The following is a 19659-nucleotide window of genomic DNA, read 5'->3' as shown; positions in this document are numbered from 1 at the left end:
AGAAGTCATCTCAGGGCACTGAACAGAAACATTCATATATAGAAAAATAAGTTAATAACATGAATTATCTGAGAAGCAGATTGCTTTGAGTCTTAACTTCATCGCAGACTCTCATCCTGAGCAAGCATGAAGGCAACAGTGGAAAGGAAAAACTCCCTCATGAGGAAGAAATCTTATAAGAAAATATGTCTTTACAAAAATATTTCTGAATGATATTTTCTCCTTTAAAGAAAATATGTTGGGTTTTGTTGTCCCTGTTCTGGTACTTCATCTCTTGCCTGATTATTTGTAGATTAGGCACCAGCTGTTCAGTCCCCTTGAACAGGAATAAACAAGTAAATAAAATGAGTAAGGGAGTTGTTCTGCTGAATGAACTTTATGGAGATTCAAAAATATATATTGAATAACTAAAAAAAACAAATACTGTCAACAAACAACTGTTCAATCATCCATTTATGAACTGTTCATTAATTTTAATTACATAATTTTCAACACATTATGTAAGTTAATGTTTTAATTTGGATATGATGGATTGTAAAAGCCTTTTGAACACTTTTTTATGCTTACTGTATTTTAGAGTATTGTGTAAAATCAAATTCTGTCAAATTCATAATTGAATTCAATATCTTACTTCTAACCAACGAAGCTCTCCACAACCTACAAAGTAGTTCCATCTTATATTATAGATCTTATTGTTCCATATTTTCCTAATAAAGCACATCACTCTCAGACTGCAGGTTTACTTGCAGTTCCTAGAGTTCCCAAAAGCAGAATGGGAGGAAGATCTTTCAGTTATCAGGCTCCTCTCTTGTGGAACCAACTTCCAGTTTAAGGCTGACACATTGTCCAGTTTTAAGACTGAACTTAAGACTTTCCTTTTTGATAAATCCTATAGCTTGTAGGGGTTGAATGACTACATAATTTTAAAACTCAACATTAACATAATAAAACTCAAGTAGAACGCAAATACTTGTTGACATCATAGGATCTAATGATACTAAAATAAATAAAACCACAAAAAAGGTAATTATCTACAAAAAAAGACCAACAAACATTGGGAGAGTATATTATGCTCCTACCATTTATCATACTGCAAATAAGTCACAGGAAAAACTAAACTATTAATTAGTTATTATTAGTTATTATTAAGTTGCAAAAGTGAAAGAAACATGCGGCACGTCAAAAACAAAACTAAAAACAGTGGGCCAGACGACCACCCCGCACCACCGCCAGCTGTGTTGCGCATTAGGTTTAGTTTTAGAGATTAATATATTTATAAGTTTTTATAGGTTTAGAGATTAATATTTTTTGCTTTTTGTTTGTGAAACAAGGTCACAGGAAGCTGGTTCTGGTTCGTTCGATTGGACCCGGTGTTACACCATATTCTGTGACCTGCAACAGTGCATGCAACACCGCCCCCTACGGTCACAATATACAGTGGTTACAGAAAATGGTGTAACACCGGTTTGCAACGAGCTCCAAACAGTCAGGAAGTTGATTCATTTTCTGTTTTCTTACGGTGGTTGAACTGGAAGATTCATCTTTAGTGAAATATTTCCACACTGTTGATGCATTTCTACCTGTTTGCCAAGACTAGGTCTGCTCCGCTCCATCTGTCTGCTTGGAGGAATCCATTTTGTAACCAGCGCTCGGTGCGGATCACGTGATGCAATGATGTAATGGCGACGTAATGACGTCACCTTGAATACTCAACATGAAATTAAAAAAACTCGATAGATGTCCTAGGAATCGATGTGTAGATTACTCGAGTAGTCTGTCTGAGGACAAATTGACCTAATTTCTTATTAATAATTGTTACAATTGAATAGTTTTCATTTGAAATTATTTCTTTCTTAACGTGATTCTTGACCTGCCATTGTGTATCTGTTCCTCCTTCCTGTTCCTCTCAAACCCAGCCAGTTGAAGCAGATGGCCGCTTGTCCTGAGCCTGGTTCTGCTAAAGGTTTTTTCCTCATGAGAGAGTTTTTCCTTTTCACTGTTGACTTTATGCTTGCTCAATATGAGAGTTCTGCAATGGAGTTAAATTCAAAACAGTCTGCTCCTCAGATAAATAATATTAACTTACTTTATATATATATGAATGTTTCTGTTCAGTGCCCTGAGATGACTTTTGTTGTGACTTGGCGCTATATAAATAAACTGAATTGAATTGAATTGAATTAAAGTTGCTGTTGAAAGTTCTTTGTCATTCGGGCCACAGTTTATCTATTAAGTTTAAATAAAGCAGAAATTTCACCTCTCATCCGAGGCGTTTTATCAGTTTATTACAACATTCTAAACTCAGCTGTGTGCAGTTGTTTGTGTCTGATGTACGCCATGGATAAATGCTCCTTTGAGAAATAAAAATACTTGTGCTTTTCATTACACTTGCACCATAAGACACCTCAGCCTCTTTCAGGATGTCCACTCATTCGTCCATCCCTCTCTGTTAGTGTTGATTAGGGTCTTGTCAGTTGATCTTCTGGGTCTCTGGGGATTGAGTGGACTTGGGTTACAGTTGAAGAGGCCATCTCACTTTTCGCGCCATCCAACCTTTTCAAGCCCCCTCCCCCTTTTTTCACCAGGTGACCCATCTTTATGACCCACAAAGGAGTCAAGTTTCTCTCTTTTTTGTCTTTCTTTCTGTGTCTAACACCACAGATAAGCTGTCAAGATTTAGACCCACCAAAGCCCTTCAAATAAAGAAAAGAAAAGAAATGCATCAGCATTTCAGAAAGAGTTATTGCTAATTTTTTTTGTTCAGAAAAGCTTTTAGTCGTGTAATTCAGTTTCTAATAGAGTCACTGTGTGCAGTCTGGCAGGTTTTCCAATACTTGTACTAGACCAGGTAAGATTTGCAACAGCTGACCTTTGTTTGGAGATCTGCTAGTTTTTCACCACAAAAGACAGCTCTTTTTTTACTGACTGCCTGCATGCTGTAAAAACACTTAAGAAAAAGCTTATCTCCCTCTTTCTTTAGTTAATACAGTTTAGTTTTAGTTCTTCTTCTTTAAAAGTTGCAAAGATTTATGACTGATCAATAAGGGAATTCAAATGGCCCTTTTCCATTATATGGTACAATACGGTGCTATACAGCTCACATTTTTTTAATGCTTTCTTTCCAAAGGCAGGACTGTGTTACGGATAATAATGTGCTCTTCTGGTACTCCCTCAGTCAAGTGTCTAAACAAGCCAAACAAGTACTTTACAGTGAAATGGCGAAATAGCTGATTGGTCAAAAAAATGATCACCTCTGTGTGTGCACGCATGTGTGTCGGTGTGTCTTTTCAGTAGTGCATAGACACACATTCCTCTGTTTTATGAAGTCACCAGAATGTCTGCTATTCAATAACAACATAAATCTTATCTCTCATTTGTTCACACAGATTGAATCTTTTGCACATGATTAATGAGCTCGAGCATGTTTATTACCTGCAAATATGGATTTGCAGATTGATTTTTATTTTTTCTTTGCTGGGTGGAGTTGAGCTCTGTAGCACTTGGGCATTATGGTCACTTACAAAAGATATTCAAAACCTCATGGACTAAAAGCCTGTCACAAACTCATTCAGAGTGAAACCCCTTTTTTCTTTTCTCTATACCTTTTACTTGTAAGCTCCTTTGGATAAAAGTGTCTCCTAAATCAATGCAATATAACAAAAACACAGGATAGGTGTGGCTCCTTGTATTGCAGTTTTACACACTCTGCAATGATAAACATCTGATCCCGCCCAAGTCGAGAGGATATTGTCTGCAGTGGAAAATTAAGCAGTGAAGAGCTCAGCTAAGTAATGGAAAAACACCACTACAAGGAGCTCCCCTCATTGTTAAAATGGGGAATATGCATTGTTGTGTGCAGTCTGTCAGACTCTAATATGTGGACTAGGCACTGGGAGATTTGCAGCAGCTGACCTTTGTTTGGAAGCTTGCCAGTTTTTCTCAGTTTTACACCACAGAAGACAGCTCTTTTATTTACTGTCTGCCTCCCTACTCTAATAACTCATAGCTCCTCGCACTATCCCTTCAGTAAACACAGCTTCTTCAGCCATTATTGCCTGTTTACTTTTTCACCTTAATATCGGTTTTGTTTAGACAGCATTCCAATTTGAAGGCAGTGTAAACGGAGAAGGATCTGTTGGGTTTTGATTTTGAAGAAAAGATCAATCTGAACTTTACATTATTTTCATTGCGTGATAAATAAATAATGCAGGAGAGGAGTATGCGTAAGTGTTTTTAATGACATTGTTTTCATGTGCTTCACTGAAGAGTGCACAGTACTAGCAAACCTTGTTTTTCTTTTATTTATCCCTTTACTGCACTACTAACAAACAAATGTGATTCTGGTGTTGCTCAGCCTGTTTATTCCTCTTTGAGCCATATTTAAATTCATATAAAAAAATTTGTTTTCTTAACACATCACAATTTGATACAATTGTCAAAAATATTTTATATTCTCTGCCGTTTTCTTTGTTAGTGAAGATTCCTTGCACTTTTTTCAGTAAAACCGTCATTTCAGTTGCAGCTGGATCTGTGAAGATTAACCACCTGATAAAAGGAATGGCCTTCCTTTCTCTATGTGTGTATACAAACTGTATATATGTGCATGTGTGTGTGTTTACCAGCTGTAGCTTTAACTTCATGCTCAGAATAGCTATGTATCTATAGCGTATCGTTACATTTACCTTCCCTTATGTAGAGGGGACCTATCTTAACACTTGATATGAATTGGCCTGTCACGTGAGTTGTGGCTCTGCCTGCACTAAAGATAGCAAATTCCACACACTCCAGGCTTTTTTACCTTTTATGTCCTGGTCTGCGCATTAAAAATAAAACAAACATGCCCCAGCATACAGCAGGGTCCTGACAATATGCTGGCCCGACATATGAACATATAAACTTAACAGCCAGGGTCTGCCTACATAAGGTAAACTCCCAGCATGTGGAGCCCAGACAACCGTCTCTTCTGTCAGTGTCTTTCCGCTCAATGTTAATGAAGGATTTGGGCTGTTCTCTGTTACTATTCTCTGAAAATTAAACAGATATTTAAAGGCTATTATTGCAAGACGCAGGCAAAAAATAACTTAAATATGGACCCAGTTACCTAAATATAACCAGGTGACTGAAGTACTAACAATAACAAACATCTCTATAGCAGATTATTGTAAGTAAAGATTTATATAAATACTGCATTACCCCCGCTTAGTCTAGTTTAAAATACCAGCAATAACACTGGTGGCAGTTTATGTCATCAAGTAATTAATCCTAATGACATTTAGAAATGCACAGTTTTGCACAGTGTAAACACATTATAACATGTTGGAATTTATTTTTCTTACCAACAATTGCTTTATAAAAAAAATGCATGTATTTAAGACGGATGGAGGAAATATTTTGGATAGAAGAAACAGCCCTGGTTTGGTCTGAGTTGGTGTGCCAATGTTGTGATTTTGGTTGAGTGGAAGAGGAGGAGGAAGGTGTGGATGGGCGGTGGGGTGTGAGTAAAAGGACTCAGACACTGCCATGAGGCCAGGGGCTGTTTGTGTTGGCGGACACCTTCCTTACAGCCATAATCCAGTCTTTCTCCAGCTGGCTAACTACCACTACACCTCCCCCTTCCTTTATTCTTTTTTTCCCTTTCCATCCCTCCTTCCTTACCTCCTAAAAGCAGCAAATACAAACACTTCACACTTTCTTTTTTTATTCCTTTTTACTGATCTCTGCATGATTTTCTCTTTTTGGACATTATGATACAAATCAAATATACAAAACAACTAAGAATGTGTTAGAGGATAAAGCACGGGCTGAAAGTTTGTGCTGTTTTCTTTCTTCTCTCTTTTTTCTTCTTTACTGTAGATGGCAGTGAAACCTCACACCAGCCAGTGCTCATTCAGTAAAAAATTCATTTCCTGTGTGTTGGCCGCTGTAAGGCTGTCGCCATGTCTCTTAATTATTTAGGGAATGCCCATCAAGTGAAGTCAGCAATATTTAATTTACCACCACTGGCGTCAGGGGCGTCCAATTGATTTATTATAGAGTCTCTTTTAATGTGAACAGCTGTTTCCTGCTAAAAATAAGGTGGGGGTCAGATGAAATGACCTTGTTTTGGTGGGGGGCTCGCAATGAGATTGAAAGTCTGAACTATAATGGAAAGGCAAAATGTTTTTTTGGATTCGGACCTCCTACCTTTTTTTGCTTATCTCAGTCTTCTTACAGCCTAATCAATATTTTTCCTCTTCTAAGGACAAATAAAAGCAGGCTTTCTCTTGGTGACATATTTTACTGCACACAATTACACGTTTTATTTTGAATTTGTTCTTAGGGGAGATCTGTGTTGCAGTGTGATAAATGGATTTTGTGAAGCTGCTTGATAAATAAATCAGAAGCTAAGGATATTGATCAGTCTCACACATGCACTCTTCCAAATTCAAATTCTTCAACGACACACTGCTTCCTTTTTTCCTGAAGTCCAGCCGTTTGAAGGTCCAGTCGTGTAGCTCTTGTGTTCACAGCAAAGGTTGGAGGAAGGACTTAGGGAGTGGTTCGGGGGCCCTCAGCCTCAGCACTTCCCACCAAGGTGACCTTTGACCCTTGGTGTCATTAATCACTAGGCTCCTGATGGTCCTGTCCCTGGGGAAAAATCAGTCCGGGGCAAAGGATGATGGGAGGTGAAGCCTGCAGCCAATTACAGATTGGCTAAGAGCGAGCGATTGGACTATTTTATTATTTTTTTACAGGGAGATGAAAAATCCAGTAGTTCCCTACCTGAGGCCTCACGTCAAGAAGTGATCTGGTAGCGTTGATGATTGAAGTGTTTTTAGATGTTTCTATAAGAAACCACTTTCAAATGGGACTAAAAGCTGCCATATACGTAGATGAGCCCTGCTGTAAGGATCAAAAGACTTGTTTAGTGCAGCTCTAATTAAGCCTTTTAGTGCTGAATGTCTACGGGGTTAGAAACAGCAGATGTTGGGCAGAAAGTGCACACCGTTTGTTTGGTTTTCTCAAATGAGCAAACTCGGCTTAATTGCCCAGGTTTTGCTAATGTGATTTTTTTTGGGGGGGGGGGGGGGGGGGCACGGTGGCGCAGTTGGTAGAGCTGCTGCCTCTCAGCGAGCAGGTTACCCTGGTTTAAATCCTGGTCTGGGGACTTTCTGGTTGGAGTTTGCATGTTTTCTCCATCCTTGCATTTGTACTTTGTGGGGACTTGGCATTGACTTCCGTTCATTTCTATAGCCTAACCCTGACCCTTACCCTAAACCTAACCATTATACCAGTAGATGCCTAACCCTAGCCCATCCACAAGTCACACCTTAGTCCTAAACCTAACTCCTAACCCACCATCGAGACTTATCCTTATGGGGACCAGGCTTTGGTCACCATAAGTAGTAGTTGGTCCCCACAATGTAACCTGAAACAAAAACGCACTCACACACACACACACAACATTATAATTTTAACACAGAACTGAACGAAGTTCAATGTGCATACAAGAAGAAACCAAATAGCTACTGTATCTGTGCATCTAAAGTGATCCAGTGGTGGTTTCAAAACCAAAAGCAATAGTCAAAAAATGACATCAGACAGATTTCATATTTCAAATCCTGATAACACCACATATGAAAGAACCTTTGATAATATTTCCTGATGCGTGCTCAATAATCCAGGTAGAAAAATCTAAAAAAGTTAAGTCAGGTCGGATGAAAGACGAAACATTTCTACATTTTTTTGTTTTGTTTTTTGAATGTCCAGAGGACCTGACAACTTTTTGAGACTTTGATAATATTATATATAATTGACCCCCCAAAAAATCCATCCAATATCTTTACCCGCTTCTTCCTTTTCGGGTCGCGGGGTCACTGATGCCCATGTGCGAGCGGCGGAGTACACCCTGGACAGGTCTCCAGTCCATCACAGGGACACATAGAGACAAACAACAATTCACTCTCACTCACACCTAGGGACAATTTTGAGTTACCAATCAGCCTAACATGCATGTTTTTGGTTTGTGGGAGGAAACCAGAGTACCCAGAGAAAACCCATGCGTGCACGTGCATGTGTGTGTGTGTGTGTGTGTTGCTATGGCCTCTTAATGTAGTTCCTTGTTCATGCATAAAATTGAAATTTGATTTGACAGCAGATGGGGACAAAAGCATGGACTTGAATTGGAGGCTAACTAACTGCTGGCCTGTCACTTTGGGGCCATTGCTGTTGTGCTTCATTTGTTGTTCTGTCATTGTTCACAAGCAGGCCTGTATGAAAACATGGCTTCCTGCTGACCTGCAGTTTAATTCACACATCAATAACCCCTGGCTGATCTCTGACCTCTGTAGTTGTACTAATTGTTTAATGCAGGATTGATGTCCAACACTGCCTTAGATAACTGACAAAGCACTTGCAGCAATCCCGGTGCGTTAAAACGCCATCTGTTCTGAAAAAAAAAAAACGATATCTAGAGATAACATTTCACGTTTTTTTTTTCATAAATTTAATGTTATTTTAGTCTCTTTAAAACACGTTTAATAAAAACTCAAAATTGGGACATTTTCTAAATGAAAAATGATTGTGTTCCATTGACAAAACGTCCAGGTTGTACCCCACCTCTTGTCCACTGAGTGCTGCAATTGGCTTCAACCCTCTCTCATGACCCTGAACAGGACAAAGCAAGTACAGAAAATAGATGTATAAATGATTATTATTGATTAAAACGATTTAATGAAACATCTGTAATGTGCAACAGTAACAGCCCAATCTGACAGCTAAGAGTATAGTAAGTAGATTAAAAAAAGTGCACAAGAAATGATTGTGCTTGTTGTTATATGTAACTTAAGTTAAATAAATTACTAACACTAAGCATTAAATATAATTGATTTTCAGCTTTTTTACCTCTGGTTATAAATATGCTGACTTTTAATAAGTCTTAATATTGTAGATTTTATTTATTATATTTTCTAAGTTAAACAACATGCATTATACCTTGTAGGCTAAAGATCTTAATTTGGATTACTGGTATATAAGGATAAGGTCAATACTGGGCATTTTCACATTACACTTTAAAGCTAATATAGTATTATTATAATCTGTCTGAGGTGGTGTTCATTGGTGTAAACAGGGCTGATAGCCTAATCTCCAGAAAAAAACTTCGGGTTCGTCCAGAAATTAAGCAGACATTTCTCTGGATCTAACAGAGACACAGCTTTCACACCCAACCACACTAGATAGGCCTACTAGCTAATCAAAAATAAGGTGGGGTCGGGCCTTGGGTCTTCGCAAAACTTTGCTTGAGATCCGGCAGTTGTTCCGTGTGCCATTGAATGTCACTGCTCCCCACACTGGGAACTCACATCGAGCATGGACTGCAAGTTTGTGAAGCCAGAGGAAGACGCTAAAGATGTTGATAAAGACATAAAGAACAAATGGCGCTGGGTTTGGATAGAGGAGGTGGGTAGTGATGGAAAGCCCTTTGGGAACTGGTTTCAAAAGATCCGGCAACCTGGTGCCTGTTTTTGCGCTTTAAAAAATGGGAGGCTGCTGTATGGAGCTAGCAGGAAAAAAAGTTCTGTCGGTTCTTGTAAAGTAAAAGCTGACACTGTTTGGGGTTCAAACATTGCAAAAACAAAATGACACAACAGTCACGACCATGAAAAGAGCGTCATTAATGTTGATGATACATGCCATGGCATGTTTATGACAGGTTCATAACACCCTTATGTCACCCCCTTCAAAGAAAGTGTTGCCATCATTTTTGTCATTCTTGTCAATAGAAAGTGAATTACGTCAAGTGATTTTACAGCTTTAGTAGCTGTTGTTGTGAATGCACAGTAAGAGCAATAGGCAAGCAGTGAAGTGACTACTGGTAGTTAAAAGCAGGGGTGGATTACTGAGCGGGTCCACAAGGCCCAGGAGCCAGGGGGCCCTGAAGTCTGAGGCTCTGCTCAAATAATATATAATATAGGCTCACATTGGGTTTTTTCATCTTCTGTCTGAATGTCCTCTATTTCTCAATTTTTTCTCTTAGGGGAGAAAACTCTCAGACCCCTCCTTGCCAATAATGTATGACCATGGTTATACACAAAAGGCTTTTTATACATCTGAGTCCAGGAGCCCACAAGACCATAAACCGCCCATGGGTTAAAAGGGCTATTTTCATATAATATTATGTGTTGTGTATTAAAAGTGTGTCTCATACATAGCACCCTCCACCTCATGTCCACCTCCCGGCCATAGAAAAATGTTCAGGCTCAGGATATTTTTCCACTATCAGCCCTGTGTAAATGAAGCTGAGAGGGATTAGATAAGATTTTACAAATGTTGCAGGGTATCTCTCTGGGTATTATAAACATAGATGTATTTTCTAAAATATTTTTTATCTATCCTTCCTGTGTTGCTCTCTGGGTTATGTTTGAATGTTTTAACTTGTTACTGTTTTCTAGTAGAATTATGAAATAAAATTTTGGGGGAAAGGCCACACCAAAACCAGTCCCAGTTACACCCCACACCACGACATAAAAACACCTCATTCCACAGCGCTGACGTATTAAATCCTCACACCCTCCTCTTCTTTCACCTCCACTATCTTTGTCTTTCAGTAATAGCTGGGGGGCTTGTCCAGTTTCCATGGAGAGCTGCCATGAACTTCAACCAAACAACTTCAGTCTTTTTCTCCATCTGACTTTTTCATGCGCTGTGGTCTTATAGCTGCCTGCTAACATAAGGAAAATATGATAGATGTGATTTTCCTAAATTTAAAGTTCTGTGTTTATAGTCTTTAGTTATTTCCAGGTTAATTTAAATACAGTAGCCCCTTGTTTATCGCAGGTGTTGAGACCACGCCCACCTGTGAATAAGTGAAAAACCACAAAGTAGAGATACAGTAGTCCAAATTCAGGTCAAGTTCAGTAAACTTTGTCATGACATTTGCCAGGCTGTAATCACACTCATCACCTGTTACTCCCAATCTCCCTCCTTAAATAAATTATTTAAATTTAGATACTGTAACATTTTAAATAAACAATACATGCAGCATTGTTTATTTAAAATGTTACACTATTTAAATTGTATGGAAGAAAAGTGCAACAGGACATCAAAGGTTTAACCCTTCACACAGCTCTGCAGCACGGAGCAGAAATGTACTTCTTGATCAATTACACAGAAACAACTGAACATAGAAGTTATAAAATAATTAAAAAATAACTTTTAACACTTTTTTATTTTGTGATTATGATGATTTTACGATGTGACATACTTTGAGTTTTAAGTTGGAAGACAAAAGTTGATCGATGCATCTGGACAGCAAAAGGTTAACCCTTCACAAAGCCAATGCAGGAGAAATGTGCGCGTGGCAGAGAAGGAAATAAGAAGTAGGAATAGTAGTACAAGTAATAAGTAGTAATTTATTATATAGATATATTAAGGCATTTTAATTTTTAAACCCTTCCCACACTCTTGCAATATTCTAAACAATGTTTCTAAACTCTAAACACTCTCAAAGAGCACAGAATGTCATGATTTCCCTTTCTTTGCCTTCACTGCTTTCAGCTCCTTGCAAGCTGTCTTGACCACGCCCACTTCTCCGCTCTGCACGCAGATCAGCTGATCAGCTGCAGCAGTAAGTTTATCCTGCAGTAAGGGCTGCACAGAGGTGCAGGAGGTGCTAAATAATTTATTTTAAATAAAAATTCCATGCCAATTGTGCGGCTCATCCATCAATCAGCCAATTGTGTGTCATGTCCAATTTTATTTTGAAAAACCACGATAGAGCAAATCTGCGATAAACAAACCGCGAAGTAGCGAGGAACTACTGTATTGATTTCCAGTTAATAGTTGGGAAAAGTTTTGTTTCCTGGTCAAAAGAAAGGCATGTGAAAAGGCTGAAGTCATGGTGCTTTGACATCTCCATCACACCTCCCTGATCTTTGCTCTCTACAGGACCTTGTGCTCACTTAGGCCCCCTGTACACGGCTTAAAGACATGTGGCTAATTTGGGAAAATGAATCAGGGCTAATCTTCATGGCCTGATCACACTGCTGTTTTATAAGTCATTAATGAGCCCAGGTTAAGAGCAACCTGTAGAGGGGCAAAAGGATTGGTTGGCATTAACTATGAGAGTAAATCTGTACGTCTCCTTTGCTCTGGGTCCGGCAGTACCATCACGGAGGGGGTGTAGATCTACTCAGTATAATCCTCTAAATGAGCTTCATTACACTGGCCTATTCTGGAGCCCCCACCCACTGCTGCCCATGGATTAGGAGGTTGTCCCAATCTCCAGTCCTCTCCTCCTGTTTCATGTTAACACTATTACACGTTGCACTTTCTGATTCTGGTGTACATGGAAACCGCCCCAGACCCCTCCCTCCTCGTTGTTCTGCCACCACCTCCTCCGTACACGTTTCCTGCAAGCTTCAGTGCAGATAAGCTGTTGACAAGATTAATGCATCTGTATCAAAAATCCAGAACAGCTTTGCTTTGTGTTGTTTGTGAATCCCCTTTTCCAGGTCAAGCCAAATTGCCTTAACTGGGATAATATGTTTTCAAGCCAAATTTAATAGGGGGGACAGGCTGCCGAGTCGCCACTCTCACCTTACCAGCATCCCAACAGCACTTAGATCAGGCCATAGAGGTCACAGCATAATCTTTGGTGTTTCCGTATTGATCTGTGGATGACCTAATGTGCCACAGTTCTTCCTGTTCCATTTTAAGTCATTTGATGTGCCTCAAGTTAAATAAATTAAAGTATATGGTTAATAATACAGTGATTTATTTTATATTTATCTGTATAGGAACTCCAGTCAATCGTATTCCCATCATGGCCAAGCAGGTTCTGGATTTGTATATGCTGTACAAGTTGGTGACAGAGAAAGGAGGTCTCGTTGAGGTCATCAACAAGAAGATCTGGAGAGAAATCACAAAGGGACTCAACCTGCCTACATCCATCACCAGTGCTGCTTTTACTCTGCGTACACAGTGAGTTTTTGCGTCTTTGTGATAAACATTAAATGAATTTACAGCAACCAAATAAAGAATGTCAAGTGTGTAAAATTTAAACTGGGTACAAATAGGAATGCACCGATCCACATTTTTTAAACTTCCGATCCGATCCCGATACCTAAATCTGGATATCGGCCGATACTGATCCAGTTCCGATATCGTCATCATCATTGATTTTATATGAAGCTGTAATAATCTCCTCTGAAGTACAATTTGTACAAATCTATGCATGCATGTCCAAAAAGGCAACTTGAGGTACGCTTTATTAATGTTGGATAAGTTTCAAAGTTAGAATTAAACTCTGCTAACACAAAACATGTTTTTTATATTCCTAGCTTTAAAGTGGATATTAAAGTGATTAAGTAATTGTTTGTTTAAAGTTATTTTATATATTTTTTGTAAATAAGGGGGAGATATAATAATTTTTTTCCCCTCTTTCTGCACTTTTTTCATTTAATGTTTTCTTTTTGATGAATTTGTTTTGTTTATTTTGTTTCTTTTAAATAAATGAATTAAATAAAATTGAAAAAATAAATGCCTTTTAACATCTGCTAAGTTCGTGGCATAAACCAACACATACATGTTTTTTAGTATTTTACATCGCTTTATAATGTAGCTGTTTTTGTTTCGTTTATATATATATATATATATATATATATATATATATATATATATGTATATGTATATGTATATGTAAATTATGCTGGTATCGGAGGCCGATACCGGATCAGATCGGCCCCATCCCTAGGTACAAACACCTTTCTTATTCATTAGGTGCGTGTAGTGTGCGTGCTGTTGACATGTGCCACAAGTCTTTTAGAACAGATTTTCTCCTATTTTAATCAGTGCAGCTACCTACATAGACCATGTAATGACTCGTGCTAATTAACAGATGCTTCATTTTGTAAAGACATAAGAAAAACTCTGCCAACACGCTTTCCCTGTCAAGTCTTCCAATGGGTGTGTGTTGGTATGAGTATAAATGTTAATGTGAATTGCCTTTGCGTTCTTATATGTGTAAGCTTGTTTTCCTCTCCTTCCCTTGTCACTTTCAGTCCTCCCAACTATTACATCACACACAAACCCATTGAGCCTCATGATCTATTGATGTGAGTTGGGTCAGGGTACATACACAGTGACTAAGGTGGGGCTTGACTGACAGCTTATATGCTTAGCCAAGACTAAATCTCTCTTTCTCTTGATGGAAACTCTTCAGTCGAAGTAACACCTCTCTATCTCCTTCAGCAGCAGATATCCCCGATGAACTTTCTTGTATTTTAATGGGCTCAGCCTGTTGTGTTGCGTTGCTCTGCTAGTTTTGTCTATTAGATGCTGCTGCTACTGCTTCTTATTGATCCTCGGTACTGGTGTTTTACCATTATGTAGACAGCGTGCATAATACAGTGTGCTCATTAATGAGATGGAAAACATAAGAGGGTGCAGAGTTGTTGTGATCCGTTCCACGTATGTTCACGGCATGTTAGGCAAAAATGTTGTTCTCTCTATTGCGTTCAGTTCACTTCCACCCAGGCTTATTGGCACTTCATCAGAAACAGTGTTTAGTACAGGTAGACAGGAAGTTGGGACAGAAAAGTCTTGCTCAGTTTGTCAATATAAAAGTCTGATAACCATGTGGGTAAACTGCAGGGAGTGTAAAGAAACGCAGCTGATACACCTAGATTTTCTCCAGTAGAAGTCATATCTATGTATTTGCATAGCCCTGTGTTCAGTGGTGTTTTTACAAGAGTGAAAACATGTATTTGTCAATAGGTTATAGTTTTTACTGTTATACATTTTTGTTTTTAGACAGTCGAAATATGATCAATTGAACAAGGAGCAGTCATTTCACTGCTGTTCAAAGTAAAAACATCCTTCAATAAAATGCATTTGTTCTTGAAACACTTAAATAAATGCAGAACATTGAGTTTAGTTTCCTTCTGAAATGAAATTCCGGTACTGTGGTCTTAAAGCTAAAACATTCTGTGATCTTACACACTGTATGTTTGTGTTCCTCTTAAGGTACATGAAATACTTGTACCCTTATGAGTGCGAGAGGAAAGGTCTGAGCTCCCCAGGCGAGCTACAGGCCGCCATTGACAGTAATCGGCGCGAGGGTCGTCGTCCAAGCTACAGCAGCAGCCTCTTCCGCTTCTCTCCTTCTCCGAGCACAGCTCCCCACATCCTGTCACCTCCCAAGATGCACCTGTCCGGTCTGGGTGCAGGGACCTCAGTGACTCTCAACGGTCTTCAGGCCTCACCAGGAACCTCTTTAAAGAAAGGTAGGCACCGTCGGCCAGTCAAAATTTCATAGAGATCAAGTAAAAAAACTTTTAAAGCAATTACAATGTGATCAGATAAAAAAATCTGATCACATTGTAATTGCTTTAAAACATACATTAAGTTTTAACTATATTTTTAAACAAAAGTTTTACATTTGAAACCAACCGGCTTTCAAGTAGACATAGATGTTTGCATGTAACTGAAAAAGAAAAATATATTCTCTGGATAAACTAAGATGTTTGGAGTTGGAGACTAGCTACTTTTGTGCGATAGCATGCTTGTAGTGTTTCAGGGTTCTATACATTGAGTATTGATAGAGACATACTGCCCTCTGTTGCTGCATATAAAAATTACATGTACGACTATCTACGAATAAATGTAGGAGCAAGCAGTTTTGCACAGATTAGGGTTTAACAGTAGTAACTAAACATTTTTCCAAGCCTTGATAATTTTATTCAGTTTTCAATTCAGTTCATTTATATAGCGCCAAGTCACAACAGAAGTCATCTCAGAGCACTGAACAGAAACATTCATATATATAAAAAACAAGTTAACACTATTTATCTGAGGAGCAGACTGCTTTGAACTTAACTCCATCGCAGAACTCTCATTTTGAGCAAGCATGACGGCGACAGCGGAAAGAAAAAACTCCCTCGTGAGGAAGAAACCTTTAGCAGAACCAACAGCCATCTTCTTTGACAGGCTGGGTTTGGGAGGAACAGGAAGGAGAAACAGATACACAATGGCAGGTCGAGAATCACATGTTAAGATAGAAATAGTATCAAATGAAAACTATTAAATTTTAACAATTTATTTAAGGAAATGAGTCAATTTGTCCTCCAGTAGTCCAAGTCTACAGCAGCATAACAAGCCAACCCTAATTATAGGATTTCTCTAAAAGGAAAGTCTGAAGCCCAGTCTTAAAACTGGACAATGTGTCACAGACAGAAACTGGAAGTTGGTTCCACAAGAGAGGAGCCTGATAACTGAAAGATCTGCCTTCCATTCTGCTTTTGGAAACTCTAGGAACCGCAAGTAAGCCTGCAGTCTGAGAGCAAAGTGCTCTGTTAGCAAAATATGGAACAATAAGATCTGTAATATAAGATGGAGCTAGGTTGTTGAGAGCTTTGTAGGTTAGAAGTAAGATTTTGAATTCAGTTCTGGATTTGACATGGAGCCAGTGGAGAGAAGCTAAAACTGGAGAGATATGATCTCTCCCACTAACTCCAGTTAAGACTCTGGCAGCAGCATTTTGGATCAACTGAAGACGTTTTAAAGAAGTATTTTTGAAATTTTATCATAGCTGTTCTGCAAACATATACTTTGTTAATGTGCTATTTATTAATTAGGTCCTCATGCACTATGCTGTGATGTCCGTGTGTATGTGTACATTGTCAGTGTTTTTATATGACTTTGTTAGAGTCTGTTTGTGTAGTCCAACCAGGTGTTTAAAAGTTCTTGTAAACCATGTCAGCCTGAGGCTATTCAAAGGCCTCCGCGTTTTACTGAGAAATAACAAGGTTCCCACACCAAGAAGGGCACCTCATGAACTTTGAAGCTTCTGGTTCACAATAAGAGGGTCCTGATGATCACTGTCATTACACTACTGTGATGTCTGATGAAGCTTTGGTTTTGGTTACAACCTGACTCCTCTCTTGACCCCTTCCCTATTCACGGTTTGAGTAATGGGTTGCGTTTTACTTGCAACTCATTTTATGTGATGCCGAGTGGTTGTGCTTCCCCAAATGTTGTCATCACTTTGCATAACTGAATCCAGTGCTGTCTGGTGTAAAACCAGTCACATTTAAATTGGATGAACAGGACATATTACAAGGTGTTTCACAGCTATGGAGTAGTTGCAAATAACTCAAAATAATTAATTATTAATGGAAACACTTCTAAAGGGGAATACTTGAAGGCACAGTTAGTTTATATTCAGGTTGTTTTATTTTGTACACTTCCAGAAGAAGCATGAGTTTAATTTATTAGTACCAATTTGTTGAATTTTTAATGAACCTTTTAACGTCTGTAAGCATTTCTTTTTTTATTAGGCAATTTTCCAGCTCCCTCCTAATGAGAGACAAGGATGGACATGTTTTAATGTCCGTATCTTTTTCACTTCCAGACGACCTGGCCTCTTCGATCATGGCATCGAGGCCTCCCATTGCGCTGTCCCTGGGGCAGCAGCAAGTCGCTGGTTTGGCGAGAGCTGCCACACTGGAGCAACTCAGAGAAAAACTGGAGACTGGGGGTGGAGGAGAGGGTCCAGAGAGAAAGATGGCCCGCCTGGCAGAGGAACAGCAGCGCCTCATGCAGCAGGCTTTCCAGCACAACCTCCTGGCCATGGCTTCCCACATGCCCATGAACCTGCGTCTGGGAGCCCCAACCATCACCACCAGAGGTCAGTGTTGCAGTGTGGAAATACTGTTAGAATTCTTGGAAATTGTCTAAATACAAAGTTATTGTGTATTTAAAGGAGAAAGTTTGCATAATGTAGAGGTCTGCTGTGAGGGACATTGAACCAATCAGTGCTTTGTGTTTGTCCAGATGAGAAGCAGCAGGACATGTCTCTGAGCATCTCAAACAACGGGAGTGCCAGCATCACTGTCTCAGTGGAGGTTAACGGGACAACCTACTCAGGTTTGTGTCAGTGGAGTTGTGGATATTTTACATTAGTGATTTAAAAAAAGCACAGTTTTAATAATGATAATGGAATGATGTTCCTCTCTTTCCTTCAGGAACCCTTTTTGCCCAAAAGTCTGCTGGGGCCCCGGGGCCCGCTGTGACGGCTGCTGCTGTCTCAGCCTCTCCTGCTGGAACCAGCGCAAGCTTCAGTTTCTCTGCACCGCAGGTTCAGACCCTGAGCCCCGCAGCCTCCTCCACATCCTCCTCCAAGGCTTCTGGCTCAGCTGAGCCGGCTTCCAGCGGGTCGCCCTAATCCACGCTTCGCTTTGTACCCGCTCCCCAGGCCTCGTTTCCTCCTACAGGCCCCAGCATGAAAATACAGTACAAAGAGAAATCAAGTAGAATAAGAAACTGTTGCACAACAAATACCTCATCAACCCTGTCAACCTCTTGGCTGTCGAGTCGTGAACGTCGATCCTGAGAAATATTACATGACATCACTGCTATGCATTAAATCAAACACACACATTCATACACACAGACACAATCTACACACACTTTTATTGTAGTGTACATGCTAAACACAATCAGCTCAGCCAAAACCCACTGACAGGTGTATTCACAACTGAACTTGAAAAGTTTGATCTTAGAACATTTTGTTTGTTTGTTGCCATTTTGTTGTCTTTTTTTTTTTTTTTTTTGATTTTGTGTTTTAGAATGAATTTGTTTTTAAGTTTGTTGTTTATTTTTTTTCCTCTCTTTTTACATACCTCAAATCAAGTAACCTGCAGTGGTGTCTTTACCTCAGGAGCTGTAGAATATTTAACCTGAATCAACTTTATTTTTGTATTCTTTTTGAACTAGTTGCAATCGGGGGAAGTCGGGTAATTCGCACCAGTAGAACCTCATGTACAGAGCGCCCAGCTCGCAGCAATAGGCCTCCAGCCCGGGCCGCTCAGGTTCCTTTAACACACTGTAACCTCTTGCTGAACTCAAAACTGGTGAATGATGGAGATGCTGTAGATCAGCAGATGAAATACCTCACAATAACTGCCCTCAGTGACGATACACTTAAAGTACTTTACAAAGCTTGAAAGTAAAAACCTACAATGCAGTTACTCGCAGGTCTGCACAAGCTGTCTTCAAAGAATTAGCGCACAAAGTTGAAGAGGGAACAGTAGCTCTTATCCACCAACAACAAGCCCAGTAGACTTGAGCTCATGTCTCCACCCACAGAGAGGCAGAGAGGTAAGCTGAGGCATTCCTAAACCCAGCTACAGAATCAAATGAAATCTTTTTTTTTGTTCCCCGTTTAAGCATCCTAACAGCCACAAAGCTCAATGTCAAGTGGGATGGCGTCCTCATCACTTCATAGTTCTCAGACCTCACACTTGTCCCTCTGCCGTGGAGGGCATCTCTCTCAGGAAACAAAGTGCAAGGAATCACTGTTAATTTAGAAGAGGATTCATATGTGAAGAATGCACAAGACTACATGACTGTTTGAAGAATACCTCATCAGACTCTCCAGTAGGGGGAGCTACACTACATACCTCGGCTGAGAAGCCATTAAGACTTGACGCCACAAATCCTGCCTGAACTGAAACTGACTTGGATGTGCTGACACACTGCGGGTGGTTTTTGGGGACAAAGAATTGGGAGGGTCTTGCTTTCTTTCTCCTGTATTTACTTGTAGACCTGTTTCATGCTTGCTTCTTCTTGCTTTTTTTTTTTTGAGGGGAGGGTGGGGTTGTTGTCTGTGGGGGAGTGATA

General features: G+C 39.5%; 1 protein-coding gene across 1 annotated transcript in view; it reads left to right on the top strand.

The window, feature by feature from the left end:
• arid3b (AT rich interactive domain 3B (BRIGHT-like)) overlaps positions 1 to 18599 on the top strand; it is a 70731-nt gene extending 52132 nt beyond the window's left edge. Inside the window, exons 4-8 of the mRNA XM_037694035.1 lie at positions 12777 to 12960; positions 15004 to 15263; positions 17390 to 17677; positions 17812 to 17904; positions 18003 to 18599. Of these exons, the coding sequence (XP_037549963.1) occupies positions 12777 to 12960; positions 15004 to 15263; positions 17390 to 17677; positions 17812 to 17904; positions 18003 to 18202 (1025 nt within the window). The 3' untranslated portion in view covers positions 18203 to 18599. The remainder of the gene's footprint in view (positions 1 to 12776; positions 12961 to 15003; positions 15264 to 17389; positions 17678 to 17811; positions 17905 to 18002) is intronic.
• The last annotated feature ends 1060 nt before the right edge of the window (positions 18600 to 19659 follow it).

Source organism: Nematolebias whitei, chromosome 2 (genome assembly GCF_014905685.2).
Source record: "Nematolebias whitei isolate Nwh7 chromosome 2, NemWhi1, whole genome shotgun sequence".
Taxonomy (NCBI): Eukaryota; Metazoa; Chordata; class Actinopteri; order Cyprinodontiformes; family Rivulidae; genus Nematolebias; species Nematolebias whitei.
Note: the sequence above shows the minus strand (reverse complement) of the source record. Positions and strands in the feature narration are given on the sequence as shown.